Below are 16,722 nucleotides of genomic sequence, written 5' to 3'. Positions count from 1 at the left end.
GACCTTAGGAGGGAGGCGCTCACTAACAGCCTGAAGCATGGCTTACAGTCTGGAATGATTACCATGTCATTTCTTCTTCAACAAACCTGTTACATATTCATCTCGCCTGTGCCTGGAATCCAGGCTGGCCATCAGCGGCCGGCAGTGCCCAGCGGTCCTATCCTTCACCGGCAGCCTCCCAGCTGACAAGCTCTGAACCTGCGATCTCCCGGCCTCTCAGATGGGAGACGGCCCCATTCTTCCCACTCTCAATCCTCCGATCTCTTAGAGACGAAGCAATTCTATTTTCACTCTACTGATTTAAGAAATACTGAGAGGAAAAAACAATATCTGCTTTGCCTTCCCACCTGCTCCAGGATACATCTTAGCGGTCTGGAGAACAGTAATTAAAGAGAATGGGTGGCTGCTTTTCAAGGCCAGGCATTTCCCTATGGAGTGGCTTCATCTGGGGTCTCGGGGTGGAACCCCAGTACCCTATGCATTAGTGAGCCCAGTGGCCAGTGTTTCCTCGAGCCCCGCCCGGCGCCGCCCTCTCCTGCTCCTTTACCTCTTTTCCGCAGGGCACCGTGTACATCCTCTTTGAAATCCCGCTCTTCATCTGGAGGGACAAATGGCCAGCGTTAGCTTTCAGTGGGGGGCAGTCTCATGCTTTTTTTGGGGGTACTGAGGGTTGAACCCAGGGGTGTTCCACCTCCCAGCCACACCCCAAGGGTTATTTTATTTTTTATTTTGAAAAAGGTCTGGCTAGATTGTTGCTAAGGGTCTCTACTAAGTTGCCAAGGCAGGCCTTGAACCTTTGATCCTCTGGTCTCAGGCTCCCAAGTACTAGATTCACAGGTGTGCGCCACCATGCCGGGCAGCATCATGCTATAACCCGAGCCCTTCTCTGAGCTCCTCACACTTTCATCAAGGAAACTTCAATTACCATGTTCTTCGTGTGTGTGTGTGTGTGTGTGTGTGTGTGTGTGTGTGTTAGTTAAAGGGGGTGGAACCCAGGGGCATTCTATCTTTGAGCTACACCCCCAGCCCTATTTTTTATTCTTTATTTTGAAACAGGACCTCACCGAGTCGCAGAGGGCCTAAGTAGCTGAGGCTGTCTGCGAACCCTGATCCTCCTGTCTCAGCCTCCCAAATGCTGGGATTACAGCATGTGCCACCACGCCCGGCTTCATGTTCTTCTTTTTAAAATGACCTCTCACCTTCAGACAGGCCCCTAGCTTTCCTTTTCTATCTACAAATGTTTCTATTCACAACATCCTGAAGTGCACACCATGTGTGAGGCACTTGCTAGAAACTAGGGACGAGGGTAGACAAGCCTGGCGGGCCCTTGCCCTGGACCTGCATGCCGCCAGCTCATTACTCATCTTTATCCCTCCCTCCATCCCTCCCTTCCTTCCTTCCTTTCTGGAATTTTCTCCTTCCCTTCTGGAATTTTCTTCCACATTTGTTATCTCCATGCAAGCATCTCTCCTGGTGTTAGGCACTCCAGAGTTAGGTTGTGGTGTGTGTGTGTGTGCGTGCGTGTGTGTGTGTGTGTTGTATGTGAGTGATTGGAATTGGGTGTTTAAACCCTCTGTGATTAATTAGACCTTAATGTATCCATATTTGTTCAGCTGTAGCGGAGGCTGGTCATGTACATAATTTTATGTTCCCAGTACTTGGGGCTTGTAGTTATCTTTTTACTGTTTTTATTCAGCCTGCCTTGTTCATTAGAGTATAAGCTCCTGAGGGCAGTTGGAATGGTCTTTTAATTAATTGCTGTGGATTCGCAATGGGTTCTAAGTCAATGCTAGTGTCTAACTCCAGTCAAGTGTTTATACGGCCAAAGTCACAACATGATTGGCCTGAGTTTCTTACCCCCATTAACCTGGTTCATCTCAGGTTCCACGCTACTTGATAAAATAGAAACTGGGCTTTTATAAAGAAAGTATGTGTACAGAATCACATTGAACAAAAATGTAATTCATTTTTACTTTTGCCCTCCCTTTCTCTCTTTTATACACCCAGTGGATAAGACGTTATAAGCATTTTTTTTTGTTTTGGACTGGGGATTAAACCCAGGGGCATTCCACCTCTGCGCTAAATCCCCAGCTTTATTTTATTCTTATTTTTATTTTGAAACAGGGTTTCACGAGGTTGATAAGAGTCTCACTACTTTCTGAGGCTGTCCTCAAACCTGTGATCCTCCTGTCTCAGCCTCCCAAGTACTGGGATTACAGGCATGCGCGACCACACCCAGCTCTAAGCAGTGTTTTGAAGGCTGAAGACGCAGGTTCTCCTGGTTGCACTGACTTTGCTTTCTCTTTCTAGGTCTTACGGCATTTGCTTGTCTGGCTTCGCCAGTTATGCCACTAAATGGAAACTTTGAGGAGATGGTCTGGGACGTTCCCTTTTATATATTTATTCTAAGTGTAAGGTTTCTGATTCTGGTATGTCAGTTAGGGGAAGCTCAAGCCAGGCATAGTGGTGGATGTCTATAATCCTAGTACTTGGGAGGCTGAGACAGGAGGATCGTAGGTTCTCAGCCAGCCTCAGCAATGTATTGAGGCCCTCTGCAACTCAATGAGACACTGTTCCAAAATAAAAAATAAAACAGGGCTGGGGATGGGTCTTAGAGGTCGAATGCCCCTGGGTTCCATTTCCAGCACCACAAACAAACAAATAAGCTCAAACATAAGAAGAAACAACGTATGTTAGAACACTAAAAAGTACCTCTGATTTCATTAAAAAAATTATACTGTTTCTTATAAAAATAAAAATCAAAGCATTGATATTCTGGGGAAGTAAATCATCTGTTACTAGGATTAAAAAAAAATAGAGAGACATATATATTCCCCCTAGAAGATGCTATGGGGAGGGGAGAACTTGGATTCAACTCTTCTCATCTCCACGGAAGGCCCAGCAGCAGAGACTCGCCTCCTTCCCACCTGTCGCGTTCCCCCAACCACCACGAGGAACAGAGAAAATGGAGGAGTGAAGTCGGATCTGGGAAGCAGATCGCGCTAAACATCATGGCCTGCACGTCGTCTTCTCATTCCTTGCCCACTGCCTTCCTTCCTCCGCTACGATGCTTTTCTCTTTTGACTGGAGGCTAATTTTACAGGGTTGAAGACTTGAGAGTACGAGTTGGTACCTCCATGTTTGAGAGGGACCCAATAATTTGGGCAGAGAGCAGCTCTTTTGCTGATATCAAGCAACTCAATCACAAAGACCAATAATTTGCTGTGCAGAGGCACTTTCACGGAGAGGGTTTATTCTACCTCTGCTGTCTGTGCGCAGCTGTCTCTTCCTCCCAATTCTAATCAATGTAAATTGGGTCAGATCTCCGCTGTGAATTACAAATTGGATCCAAAGTTGGAGGGTCACCGTGCCTGCTACTCCACCTCCTTCCCACCACCATTAGAAGGGAAGCCACACCAAAGATCTTTTCTAAATAAATCAGACTTTATTGTAAAACTCGGCCACTGACGAGACGTAACCTCATTAGCATTGATTTTAAAATAAATTATTGAAAGTGGCTTGCCTGCTCTTTGCATTTGTAAAAAAAAAAGGAGAATGTAAATGTATTTGCAATGATAAAAATGAAAACTAAAACTCGATCCCTTTATCCTTTCAGGCAGTAGCACTTAATCTGGTCATGATACAGAAATGGAAAAAGAAAAAAAAATATAGAAATCTGTTCTATGCAGTTCAATTCCAGACCAGATACTCTGATTTCCACGGCACCTTTGGAGTCACCTAGAAAGAAAGAAAAATGCTGGCCACGGAACGTATATATCATTTGCCGCCATTGCCAGGCTCTACAGTGATGGATGGGAAGGGCAGGCTCCAGTCCCCACATCTGCTCTAGCTGGCGTTGTCCTTCCCGGGTGGCTGAGAGTGGGCTCAAGTCAAGAAGTCTTGCTGTTGATGGAATGGTGGCTGTGCCTCTGGGGCCTCTGAAGGACCGAGGATGGGGGCTGCTGTCACCGAATGAAGGACAACACCTTCCACAGCTGTCACAGAACACACCCCGTGGCACCTTCCAGGCCTCAGAGGGTGGGGCGCAAACCAAGAGGCGTGCCATTTATCTCGGGCCCTACCATGACACCAGACTGGTATCTTTCAAGCTCCAAAGTCAAGACAATTGATTATTGGGCAACAGAAGAAAAAAATCTTTTTGCTTGCAAAAGGGGGTGGGTTAGATGGCTAAATTTCCCATTTTTGTTAACCTGCAACATAAGGCTTTAATTTTTTTTTTTATTTTTCGGTACTGGGGATGGAACCCAGCGGCATTCTACCTCTGAGCTATACTGCCAGCCCAACTTTTTTATTCTTTATTTTGAAACAGGGTCTCACTGAGTTGCAAAGGGCCTCACTAAGTAGTAGCTGAGGCTGCCCGCAAACCGTGATCCTCCTGTCTCAGCCTCCCAAAATGCTGGGATTACAAGTGTGCGACACCATGCCTGGCCTTTGAGGCTTTAATTTGAAGGGAATATTTTGAAAAAAAAAATTTTTAGGCTAAAGAGCTCATTGAACTTCCTTATAAAAATATTATTAGGCCTTTTAGCGTTTCATCTACTGAAATACATCTTCATTGAAGAGAGAATGAAAATTTATGTGCTGGCTCAACTTTAAACAGTAATAGATTATAATGGTCCTCGCTCCTAACAGGGCATATGGGACCCCAACCTTACATAGGTTTTAAACAAATTAACCTCTGAAGATTACTGCCCACTTATTACATTAAATGCTCGACTCGATCCCCAAATATCTCATCTCAATTGGGAAAACAGTGGAAGAAGATTCTGTTAACTGTGTGAACGGGTAAGAGAACCATGGGGCATTGCAAATGAGCAGCAGTATCTGGAGAGCCGATTTCAATCAACATTCTTGGCACAATGTCAGAGACACTAATGAGAGGCTGAGAAGAGCAGGGCACTGAATCCACCGAGGAGGGGCAGAAAGGAACCAGCTTCTTGTGACACCTGGCTCCTTCCTGAAGTGCCGCTCCGATGCCCCTCTGACATCAGCTACAACAATATCAGAAAGACAGCAAGACGCTCGAAATGGTAAACAAAGATTAGGTCAGAAAGAGGGGAAATCACTTCTCCCAAACAAAGCGGCAGAAGCTCAAGAAATGCCAAGTGTATCAGTGTGCAACCAGATGGCTAGATGCTCTGGTGAAAAGACCAAACAGAAACGCATGGAGGCTCAACGCGCAAAGGAAACACAGAACAGTAGAAAGAAACTGCATCATGGCACACACCCAACACCTTGCTACCTATGGTTGCTACAGCACCCCTTCAGACAACAGAAAAAATATAAGCAAGAGCTAATGACATGTTGAACTCTGTCTTGTGTCTTAGGGAATCTCAACTGTTACCTCAATACTTGCATTCTACCTCTGTGATGTGTGTGTGTGTGTGTGTGTGTGTGTGTGTGTGTGTGTGTGTGAGTGTGAGTTGGTGATGGGGACCAAACTCGGGGCCCTATGCCTGCTACACAAGCACTCTACCACCGAGCCCCGTCTTCACCCTGGCGAGCCAGGTCCTGATGCATAAGATGATAAACTTAGTCTGTGCTAATGCAACCCTTGGAATGCACTGAACTTAACTTACAAATAGTAATGGCATCTACTAATCGGGGAGAAAGACATGACTGCAAACCACTGTGAGAAGAACTAAAACAAAACAAAAATAATTTTTTTTTGGGTCCTGGGGATTGAGCCCAGGGCTGTTCTACTTCTGAACTATACCCCCCAGCCCTATTTTATTCCTAGGTTGATGAGAATCTCACTACTTGCAGAGGCTGTCCTTGAACCTGCGATCCTCCCATCTCAGGCTCCCAAGTACTGGGATTCGGGGCCACCACGCCTGGTGCAAAACTCAATTTCAGTTGAGAATCTGGGCGGGTGTCACTGAGGGGGCCCACCTGGGCAGAGCGTGTAGGTTTCATAGGTTGAATGGGAGGTTACTCTCGACAGAAGAATCAGCAGGTGGGTTCCAGTGGGTGGGGCTCAGTGTGCAGGGAAGAGAGAGAAAAATGGCCACAGGCTTGGAGGCTGGTGACACAGCTGACTCTTCATAAACTTTCTGCTTTGGGATTTTTTTTCTCTCCTTTCTTTAGATCTCTTACTATCATCATGCCTCCTTCCTGTGGGTCTGGACAACTGAACAGGGGGAAAATAATTCCACAGAATGCTTCTTTCCATTAGACTCTAATTAAAAAAAAACCCAGTTATATGCTTTATTATAAAGCAATCTGGTTTCTGGGTTTATAATAACCCCCTGGGGCCGTGCGGGCAGCTTTAGAATATGCACAGAAATTCCTAAGGAGGGCTCTTCGTCTTTCTGTTTGCTCTGAAATCTCTCTAGAGGACACGGCTGGGTTCTGTTGCCATTGTGGCTGCTGCAAGGCCCCATTATGGCTCGTCTGCAGTCTCAGGCACCTAACTGGGCTCCAGCCTTAGGGCCCCAGACAAAGAGGAACTGGATCAAAGTTGTCTTTTTATGGAATCTCAAATCCTGGAACTGGCCTGCAAAATAACTTCAGGGGAGAGGAGAGGGAATTCAGAAGGGCCGCCTATTTTCCACATATTGCTTTAACATTTCTCTGTGGTAGTTCCCTGTAGTTTAATCTCCTGCAGATGAGATCCTAAAAATCAAGGGCCCCCATATGCTCAACACAGAGGTTCAGAAATCCCAATAGGTAACCAACCTTGCAACCGTATGCTTCAGGACTAACATTTTTGTGGTCTAGCTGAAAACCTTGAGTGGTCTGGCTTTCTCTTTTGGTTACAAGAGGTGTTAGCTGTAGAGGAAATGCTAATTACCCCGTGATTAGTGTGATATACTGCATCTAATTTGATGATCCATACATTATACTTTGATTAGGGAAAAAAACATTTTTAAAAAATTGACTTAGTATATGTTCCATACTTTCTTCTCTCTATAAGGTCACCCACCGACATTATTCTCCAGAAGGGAGATCTCACTTGGCTTTAGATAGTGAGGGCTTATTTAGGTCTACTCCCACAGATCGGCGGAGACACTGATGCTAAATATCCTTCACAAAACACATTTACATGTTATAATAAGCACTTTAGTGGCCCAGCCATCTGACTCGATGGATATGCAGTGATATGCAGTGTTAGCACACTCCAACCTACTGTGGGCCGTGCCTCCACCCAGCACCTGGCTCGCAGTAAAAAGCGGGCCTGCCCAGAAGGTGCGCTCCGCGTTCCATCTGCTCAGGATTTTCAATTTCACCTGCTCCATACGCAGGGCTAGCGATGCCCAACTGGACTGTCTCGGGCTAGTTGGTGAGGGCTGGGACCCAGCCATCCACAAACTCTTCAAGGTGGTAAAACTTCCTCTTTTTTCTCTTTTTTTTTTTTTTTTTTTTTTTTGGTGGTACTGGTGTTCCTGGAAACCCTTCTACCTATGGGCTTTACTCCCAGACCTATTTTTATATTTTTATTTGGAAACAGGGTCTCTTAAGCCAGTGAGGCTGGCTTCGCACCTGCGCGATCCTCCTGTCTCCGCCTCCCAAGAGCGGGGATTACAAGCGTGCGCCACCACGCCCGGCTAAAAGCTTCCTCTTTGAATACCACCTGATTAATAAATAGCAGTGGCACTGATGAGTGCCCCATTTTACAACGGGACAGTTAGACAGAGGGCAAGTAACTTGCTCAAGGCCTCACGGCTAGCGGGTACCGCACAGATCTGCTGTGCCCCAGTGCCTGGCTGCCTCTCTGTGCCTCTGCTTCTGAGATGGTGGCAGTGGGGAGTCCACGCTGGGCCCCTCAAGTTCCCTCTCAGTTCCTCTAGGACAGGTGCGGTGGCACACGCAAAACATAAAACAGCAAGTTTGGAAGCAATGAGGGTGGAGTGGGCAGGAAGCAGGTGATGGGACGTGTGGCTGAAATACTGATATCATCATTAAATGCCTGGATAGCCTATCTTCAGTGCTGTGTCTAAGAAGTGTGATGGATAGAGGCTTCGGGGAAAGAAACTGTTGGCCTTTGGAAACACAGGCCACTGAGCTGCTGTCTCCCTAGCCTGCAGAAAGAGCCCTGGCCTTCCTACTGTGGGGCCTTCCTGACTTCTGACGGGCAGTAGTTGTGGGGACAGGGTTAGTGCCTTCTTTAAGATGGCGGACTCATCTCCATGCACTTGGGTCTACTCCAATACTCCAATGGTGGGCCTTTTGGAGGGAATTCTGGAGGAAAAATCTGGGCATGTGCCGCAATGGCTGAAGGTGAAACTTTAGGTGACAGGAGGAACATGTTTTCTAGGAAGCCAGTTATACGTTCACTGTCCCCGGCTCTGGGGTGAAGGGCTGGTCCCCAATTCATCTTATTTTCTGAGGCCTCTTTCTGTTGCTTGGCATCTCTAAGCTTCCCTGGCTCCTGTAAAAACTATACATGATCGCCAGGCGTGGTGGCGAACGCTTGTAATCCCCGCGGCGCTTGGGAGGCGGAGACAGGAGGATCACACAGGTTCGAAGCCAGCTGTGCTGGCTTAGGAGACCCTGTTTCCAAATAAAAATATAAAAAAAAATAGGTCTGGGAGTGTAGCCCAGAGGTGGAAGGGCTTCCAGGAACCCCAGTACCAAAACAAACAAACAAACAAACAAACAAAACCCAAAACTATACACGATGCACCAAAGGCCCCCTTTTGCACCCCGGGAGGCTGAGTGGTTCAGCGAGGTTTTCCCAGAGCACTCTTCCACAGCTATAACTCAGAGCGGAGCGTCACCTGGATATTTCCCCAAGCCTGGGCAGGAGTGAGCGGAGTGTGAGCTCGCTGGGAAGATTCTGGTCAAGTTGGGGAGCGCATCTCCTTCCAGGGAGTGTTGTGAATTAGATCCATTTCTGCACCCTGCTGTTGCAATGGAGCAGGCTGCGAAAGGGAAGATTCTCAGAGGAGCTGTGTTTTAATGTAGCAATTTGATTCAATTTTCCACTCTATAAAATTACCCATCACTGCTCGTTGCTTTCTAACAGACACCTTCACTCTTAATTTAACAATCCTATCGAATTCTGCCAGGGAAATTGGAAAAATTTATCACCTGTGAAATTTTATTTTCCTTTGGTTGTATCTGTTTTTGTAAAACTTCATTAACGACGATGACTTGCTGAGGAAATTATCATTTTTTTTAACTTCAGACACAAGAAATGGCTCGACCTCAACCAAGATATAATTTGCATAATAAAACACAACAACAACCACCACCACCAAAAAAAAAAAAAAAAAAAAAAAAGGCTGGGGAAGAGGAGACTGGCAGAGGTTGGAGCTAGTAGGAGGAGAAGCAGGCTCTCCTCCCTGGTGGGGACGGGTGGCCGCAGGCCTGCTCCCTGGAGGCTCAGAGAACGGCGATGTGGCTTCTCTCCAGGGAAGAGACGGATGCACGGTGCAGAGTCCAGGGGGGTCTGAGCCCCTTCTTAGGAAGCCTTGATATGCAAGTTGCCTGTCGCTGATGCTTTTAGCAATTCACCCTGTGTTCAGGGGCCTGCGTGGTGGATTCACCTTAGTTCTTAGGTTCATCTGGGATAGAGGCTTAAATTGCTATAAATTTAGGCTTAACTTGAATTTCGTAGCAGAGCACTGAACTCCTGGCAAATTTCCACAGGAGTGCTCTTTCTGAATGGACGTGAAGCTCCAGCTTCCTGTGGTCTAACTACCTCACAATTAAAAGGCGCAGGCTTGGGGTTTCCACAGTGAGACCCCCACTGTGCTCCGCACAGTTCACCAGCTGCTGGATCCCCACCAGACTGCTCTGTGGAAGCAGCAATGACTGTGTGTTTTCTGGGATGCTTGTTTGTTACCCGGCCTTTGGGAAGAGATCTACAGAGCTGCTGCCATGGTGGGCAGGGGAGAAACACGTTGGGCTTATTCTGACAAAATGGGATTGGATTCCAGGTCGTAAGGAATGGTGCTCGGCCGAGGTTTTAATGTAGCACTGAAAAGTTTTGCCAGCATTTATGTATTTCAGACTTTGGAAAGCCTTTGCACTGTGGAGAAAACTTTCCATCATTCTCACAGTTCCACAGAGGAGAAGTTGAAAACTAGAGCGTTTGGCCAGGTATGGCTGTGATCCTAGTACTTGGGAGGCTGAGAGAGGAGGACTGCAGGTTCGAGAAGAGCCTCAGCAAGTAGTGAGATTCTTATCAACCAAGTGAGATCCTGTTACAAAAATAAATATAAAGTAGGGGCTTCCTGGAGGTAGAATGTCCTTGGGTTCAATCCCTGATACTAAAAAACAGAACCAAAAACACAAAAGAAAGACACTCCTTGTGCACGCCTGCAATCCTAGTCCTAGGGAAGCTGAGATCAGAGGATCGCAGGTTTGAAGTCAGCCTCGGAAACTTAGTGAGACTCTCATCAACCCAGCAAGACCCTTTTTTCCAAATAAAAAATAAAATAGGGCTGGTGCTGTAGCTTGGAGGTAGAACACCCCTAGGTTCAACCTCCGGCATCACAAAATAAATAAATAATAAATAAAAAAGAGATAAATTTGTTTGCTCCCAGAGGAACTCATAACCTTTCTATATTTTCTCTCTTGCAGAGGATGAAGTTTGGCTTTGGCTTCCTTAGGAGTTTTCAAAGTTATATTCTTCCGCCAGGTCGACTTTCTGGCACTAGAGGGAGATAAGTAGCAGACAAAAGGCCTCACCTGGTAAGACTTCATAAATATCGTCTTCCTTCTCCTCAGCTGGCTCTTTTCTCCCTGCACTCCCAGGCAAAAGAACAGGTCTGCGCTGGGAACTAGAATTTGGGGAGTCAAAACCATCAATGTCATCGTACGTCTCTTCCTCTTCTTCTTTTTCTTCCTCTACCTCCTCCTCCTCTTCCTCCTCTTCGTATGGGATGGTTAAGGAGCTCAGATCTACCGGGGCACAGATGAAAGTGAGTCGAGGAAGGGAGGAAAAGAAAAGAATAAGGCAGGAGACAGGCGTGGTGGCGCACGCTTGTAATCCCCGCGCTTGGGAGGCAGACAGGAGGATCGCGCAGGTTTGAAGCCAGCCGTGTGCACTGGCTTAGGAGACCCTGTTTCCAAATTAAAAAAAAAAAGTGTAAAAATAGGTCTGGGAGTGTAGCCCGGAGGTAGAAGGGCTTCCAGGAACCCCAGTACCACACACACACACAAAGAATAAGGCGGGGAAGGAAAGAGGAGGAGGAGGAGGGATGTGAGCAAACCATGTCAAAGGAAAATGAAACACTCAGTTAAGAGCTGTTATTTCTAATGCGGGCCTCGCGGTGAAGAGAAATCTACTGAAAAGGCCAGGCCAGCACCGCATCAGGTTCAAACAGCAACATAAATCCTTCCTTGCAATAAAACTTGGTCAGGATGAAGCAGTCCCCAGAAGTCTGGGTGTGCGCACGAGAACATGAGGCGAAGGGAAGAAAACGGGCTGGAATAGGAAAAGCCCGCGCCATGCACCGCTTAGACGGGCCAGTGATGGCTCCAGCCCTCCAGGGCCTGTGGAGCTATGGTGTCCTACCATGGCGAGCCACCAAGGTGGCTTCCGTAGGGCATCCAGAAGCCCATCTCCCCAGTGATCTCACTGCAGAATTTCAGACAAGTTTGTTTGCAGAGAGGAAAAAAAAGGGAAAAAGTGGGAGAGAAGAAATGGGGTATGGAGAAATATAAGAGTAATACAAGATGGAGGGGGGATGGCGGAGCCATGCAGTTACTGAGTCCTTTTGTGACTGTACTGTCTGGCTGGCCTTAAAGTGGGTCACTGCATAGAGGCTGCTGAGCCATTATGGCACTGGGGAGCGCCAGGGCAGGGGAGCGAGATAGGTTTTATTTTGATGGGGAGCTGGGAAGGCTCATTCTCGGAAGTGTGGTACACGGTGCTCTCGGAAACCCTGCCCAGGGGCCCCCGCAGGATGGGCGAGCACCGTCAGCGGACTCTGGGGAGGGAGAGAATGGAGAACCAGCTGCCGTTCATTTCAAAACACAATAAAACTGTTTGGCTTGATTAGGCTTTTAATAAAGATTTCCCAACCATTTTCATCTGAGTTCTGGTGCCACTTCATATGAGGAAAGGATCAAAGACACATTTGTGGCTTCAGTCATATGTTATTATTTTGTTTGTTTTAAAATAAAATGGAATGAATAATTTCTTCAATGTGAGATTCTGAAAGTACCACAGGGTACAGCTCAATAAAGCTGCTTTGAGTTTTATTGAGGTTTACACACTTAGGGGTATATTACACGCATAAATCCAAGGCACCTAGATGAGAGTGTACCCTGTAGCCTCACCATCAATGTTCATGTTTGCCTAGTTCCAGTTTATTATACGTGATGCTGCTGGTGGATGCAGTGGTTTGTTTCTGTGATAGCAAAAGCATAACTGAGTAAAACAGGCAATTCTTGTAATTAAAGCTCGGGCGCTTCCTTCTTAGCCACAATAAAATCTTACAGCAGAGTAAGCGTGGGTGAGGAGTAGGCTTGGTTGATGGTATCTTTCCAGGTTGGTGAACATCTCTGAGTCTTGGGCCATGTACTAAGCTGGCGTCCCTGCCTTTCTGGGAGGCAGGGTCTTGCCATGTGGGTGTAGGACCCACATAGGTGTAGGTCACCTGATGCCACGTGACACAGTCAAGGTGGGCTACTTCCACCTGCCAAGCCCCTCCCAGGAAAGGCTTCCTGGGCCACTGCTTCTGCGGCGCCTGCAGGCTGGCCAGCAGAGGGTACTCTAAGAGCAGTCATCTGACATCTCCAGGCAGCGCTCTTCCCCACCCAAAGCAAAGGAGCATTGTATTGTGGCTTGGGAAATGGCAATCTGTCTATCACGCACAATGTCTCTGACGACCTCTTAGATTTAGCGTCGATTCTTACTTCCTAATGAAGCTGAAAAAGGGAGATTTGGGAACTTGAATGTAATTAGATGACTTAAGGTGGATATTATGAATTGTCTTTCCAAGAGGAAAAGAGTTAGGAAAGAGTGCATTGGGTTGGGCTGTCTTCCAGAATCTGCTTTTCCAGTGACTATGAGTATTGGACACCTGCCTCCAGGTGGGAGGATGAGCTGTCACATCAGAGGGCGCCTCCAGGTTGATGATCTCCTTACCTTCTGACTCATACGTGGTACTATTTAATGTTATAATGTGAGGCATATGCTGGGGAGGGCGGAGGTGAGAGGAGGCAGAAAAAAAACATATATAGAAGCCTTATAGATTATATGGATGCATCATAACTTCAATTGCAAAGCCATGCAAGTATGATGTATTTCTGTAAAGATGACACTTACCCTTTAGCAAGAAACTTATTTGATCCACCCAGTCTCTGGCTTCGGCTGGACTTGTAGCTGTAAACTAGAGACAAATTGCAAATTAAGTTATCACTTTCGCTAATATTTGCATGAATCCTGCTTAGGGAATCTGTGAGTTTCAGAGTCAAGTTTATTTTTTACTTAACTTAATTTAATTAATTGACTAATTAATTTATTTTTATGACACCGGAGATTGAACTCAGGGGGACTCGATCTCTGAGCTACATTCCCAGCTCTTTTAATTTTTTTTGGTAGTACTGGGGATGGAACCCAGGGGCACTGTACCTCCGTGCTACACCCCCAGCCCTATTATTTATTTATTTATTTGGAAACAGGGTCTCACTGAGTTGCAAAGAGTAACTTGAGGCTGTCGGTGAACTGGATCCTCCTGTCTGAGTCTTCTGAATGCTGGGATTACAAGTTTGCGCCATCACACCTGGCTTAGTCTTTTAAATTAATTAATTTATTTTTTGGGTCCGAGGATAGAACCCAGGGGCATTTGACCTCCGAGCTACACTCCGTGCCCTATTTTTTATTCTTTATCATGAAACAGGGTCTCACTAAGTAGCTGAGGCTGTCCGCGAACCATGATCCTCTGGTCTCAGCCTCCCAAATGCTGGGATTACAAGTGTGTATCACCAGGCCTGGCTTAGTCTTTTTAAGTTTTGAAACAGGGTCTCACTGAGTTGTGAAGAGTCTCGCTAAGTAGCTGAGGCTGTCCATGAACCGTGATCCTCTGGTCTCTGCTTCCCGAATGCTGGGATTATAAGCGTGCGCCTTCATGCCTGACCTTCCCTTTTTATTTTTTGTTTGGGAACAGAGTCTTGCTAAATTGCTAAGAGTCTTGCTATGTTGTTGAGGCTGTTCTGGAACATGGAATCCTCCTGTCTCAGCCTCCTAAGTACTGGGATTACAGGTGTATACTACCACACCCAGCTTAAGAGTTAACTTTAAAGTTCAGAGCTGGGTGTCATAGCACACACTTGTAATCACAGTACTTGGGAGGCTGAGACAGAAAAACTGTGGGTTCTAGGACAGCCTTCACAAGTAGTGAGACTTATCAATCTAGTGAGACTCTGTTCCAAGATAAAAATAAAATAGGGCTGGGGGTGTAGCTCAGAGGTAGAATGCCCCTGGGTTCAAACCCCAGGGCCAAATAAAATAAAAAGTTTAGGATTCTCTACCTGTTTCATATTTAGAAGAGAAAAGAAAAAGATCAAATATTTTATTCAAGCTATTTTTTTTCCTTCATCAAGTTTGCACACCCAGAAAACACAGCTCTTTAAATTCAGATTTTATGTCCATGGACATCCATGATTATTTGATTGTCTATTCCTTTATCCAGCATTTATTTGAGAAAAGTGTACAGGAAAAATAAAAAGCAAACCAACATGTATACGAGACAGAAAATGACAATGGAGGTGCATTTGGTGATAATGGAATATTTTTACAGGGCTGGGGGTAGAACCCAGGCCATTGCTCATGCGGGCAAATGGTCTACCCCTGAGCTCCACCCTCAGGCCACAACAGGACGTTCAGAAGAGGCAGGGGCGCTCACTGCTGGCAAGAGTAGGCCAGGGAGGCTTGCTGAAGGAAGACTGTTTGGGTTGGATTTTTTTTTAACAAAGTTGGTGGAAGCTGGTGGAGGGAGCTGACGTTTCAGGGAGGGTTGAGTGTGTGCAGGGAGCTCAGGAGTGGGAACATTATGTTTGGGTAGGGCAGGCGGATCTGATCCACTAGGAAATGTGAACACAGATGGGAGCTGAGGGTCAGAGCAGAGTTGACGGAAGGGCTCCGAGTAGCAGGAGTTCAAATCCAAGCTGTAGGCCATGGGAGGCCACTAGCAATACTGGCAAAGGGCGTGGGCAATTCTTTCAGTAGTTATGGGTAGGAGGGATTGGAATCAGGGGAAGTGACAGAGGCTTAAGTATCATGATGGCTGTGGGAGTAAATAAGAAGAGAAATAGCCAAAGGACATTGTGGAGGAAGAATCAACAGACCATGGTAATGATTTGGATTCAGTGGGCCAAAAGAAGAGAAGAAATAAACAATCTACATTGGAATTCGTGAAACAGGCCGGTCAAACATCCACCCTTTGTAATTTTTAAACAACGAATCAACTTGAAGTCATGATTTCTGAAAAGCATTTAATCATCTGCCCATTAGGGTAAGATAAAGCTACATGCTGGAAAAGAAACTTAGATTCTTGCTGGGCGTGGTGGCGCACGCTTGTAATCCCAGCGCTTGGAAGGCTGAGACAGGAGGATCGCACAGGTTCAACTCAGTGAGACCCTGTTTCCAAATAAAGTATAAAATAGGTCTGGGAGTATAGCCTGGAGGTAGAAAAGCCAACCCCTGGGTTCCACCCCCAGTACCACACACAAAAATAAAGAAATAAAAAAAGAAACAGATTCTTGTATAGTATTTGTATTAATAGATGTTGTCATTTTTTGTTTCATAAAAAATGTGTATAAAAAATTCTAAGGCAGTCATGGTGGCTTATGCTTGTAATCCCAGTATTTGGGAGGCTGAGACAGGAGGATTGCAGGTATGAGGACAGCCTCAGCAACATAGTGAGACTCTCAGCAACCTAGTGAGACTTTGTTTCCAAACAAAAATATAAAGAAAAATAAAAAGGGCTGGGGCAACTCAGAGGTAGAACACCCCCAGGTTCACCCCAGTACCAAAAAAAAGAAAAGAAATCTAAGGATTTGGTTTAGGCTTTTCACATAAACTTTTATTTGGCTATAGTATCATCAAAATTTAATAATAAGCTGGGCGTGGTGGCACACGCTTGTAATCCCAGCATTGGGGAGGCTGGGACTGGAGGATCGTGGTTCGTGGACAGCCTCAGCTACTTAGTGAGGCCTTTTGCAACTCAGTGAGACCCTGTTACAAATAAAGAATAAAAAATAGGGCTGGGGGTGTAACTCGGATGTTGAATGCCCCTAGATCCCATCCCCAAACCTGCAAAAAAAATTTAGTAATAAAAAATAATTAGAAACATAATACATATATCCATATTATATTATGTTCATAAAGGAGTCAATAGAAAAGTTTTTGTTTAAATTTTTTTTGTGTGTGTGTGTGGGTCTGGGGATAGAACCCAGAGGTATTTGACCTCCGAGCTATACCCCCTGCCCAATTTTTTATTCTTTATTTTGAAACAGGGTCTTACACTGAGTTGCAGAGGGCCTCACTAAGTAGCTGAGGCTGTCCGCGAACCGCGATCCTCCAGTTTCAGCCTCCCAAATGCTGGGATTACAAGCGTGCGCCACCAAGCCCGGTTTCGTTTAAATTTTTTTAAAAATCTGGAAATTGCATAATGAAGACCTAGGTAAACTTTATCAATTAAAGGTTAAGCCGGGTGTAGTGGCGCATACTTGTAATCCCAGTACTTGGGAGTCTGAGACAGGGGGATCACAGGTTTGAGGACAGCTTCAGCAAGTAGTGAG

General features: G+C 46.0%; 1 protein-coding gene across 1 annotated transcript in view; it reads right to left on the bottom strand.

The window, feature by feature from the left end:
• SKAP1 (src kinase associated phosphoprotein 1) overlaps nucleotides 1–16,722 on the bottom strand; it is a gene marked incomplete at both ends in the record, with an annotated part of 332,420 nt that overhangs the window by 41,392 nt on the left and 274,306 nt on the right. Inside the window, 2 exons of the mRNA XM_080713532.1 lie at nucleotides 10,660–10,872; nucleotides 13,247–13,310. Of these exons, the coding sequence (XP_080569658.1) occupies nucleotides 10,660–10,872; nucleotides 13,247–13,310 (277 nt within the window). The remainder of the gene's footprint in view (nucleotides 1–10,659; nucleotides 10,873–13,246; nucleotides 13,311–16,722) is intronic.

Source organism: Muscardinus avellanarius (genome assembly GCF_963383645.1).
Source record: "Muscardinus avellanarius genome assembly, chromosome: 16".
In the NCBI taxonomy this organism is placed as follows: Eukaryota; Metazoa; Chordata; class Mammalia; order Rodentia; family Gliridae; genus Muscardinus; species Muscardinus avellanarius.
This window is presented reverse-complemented; position numbering and strand designations above follow the sequence as displayed.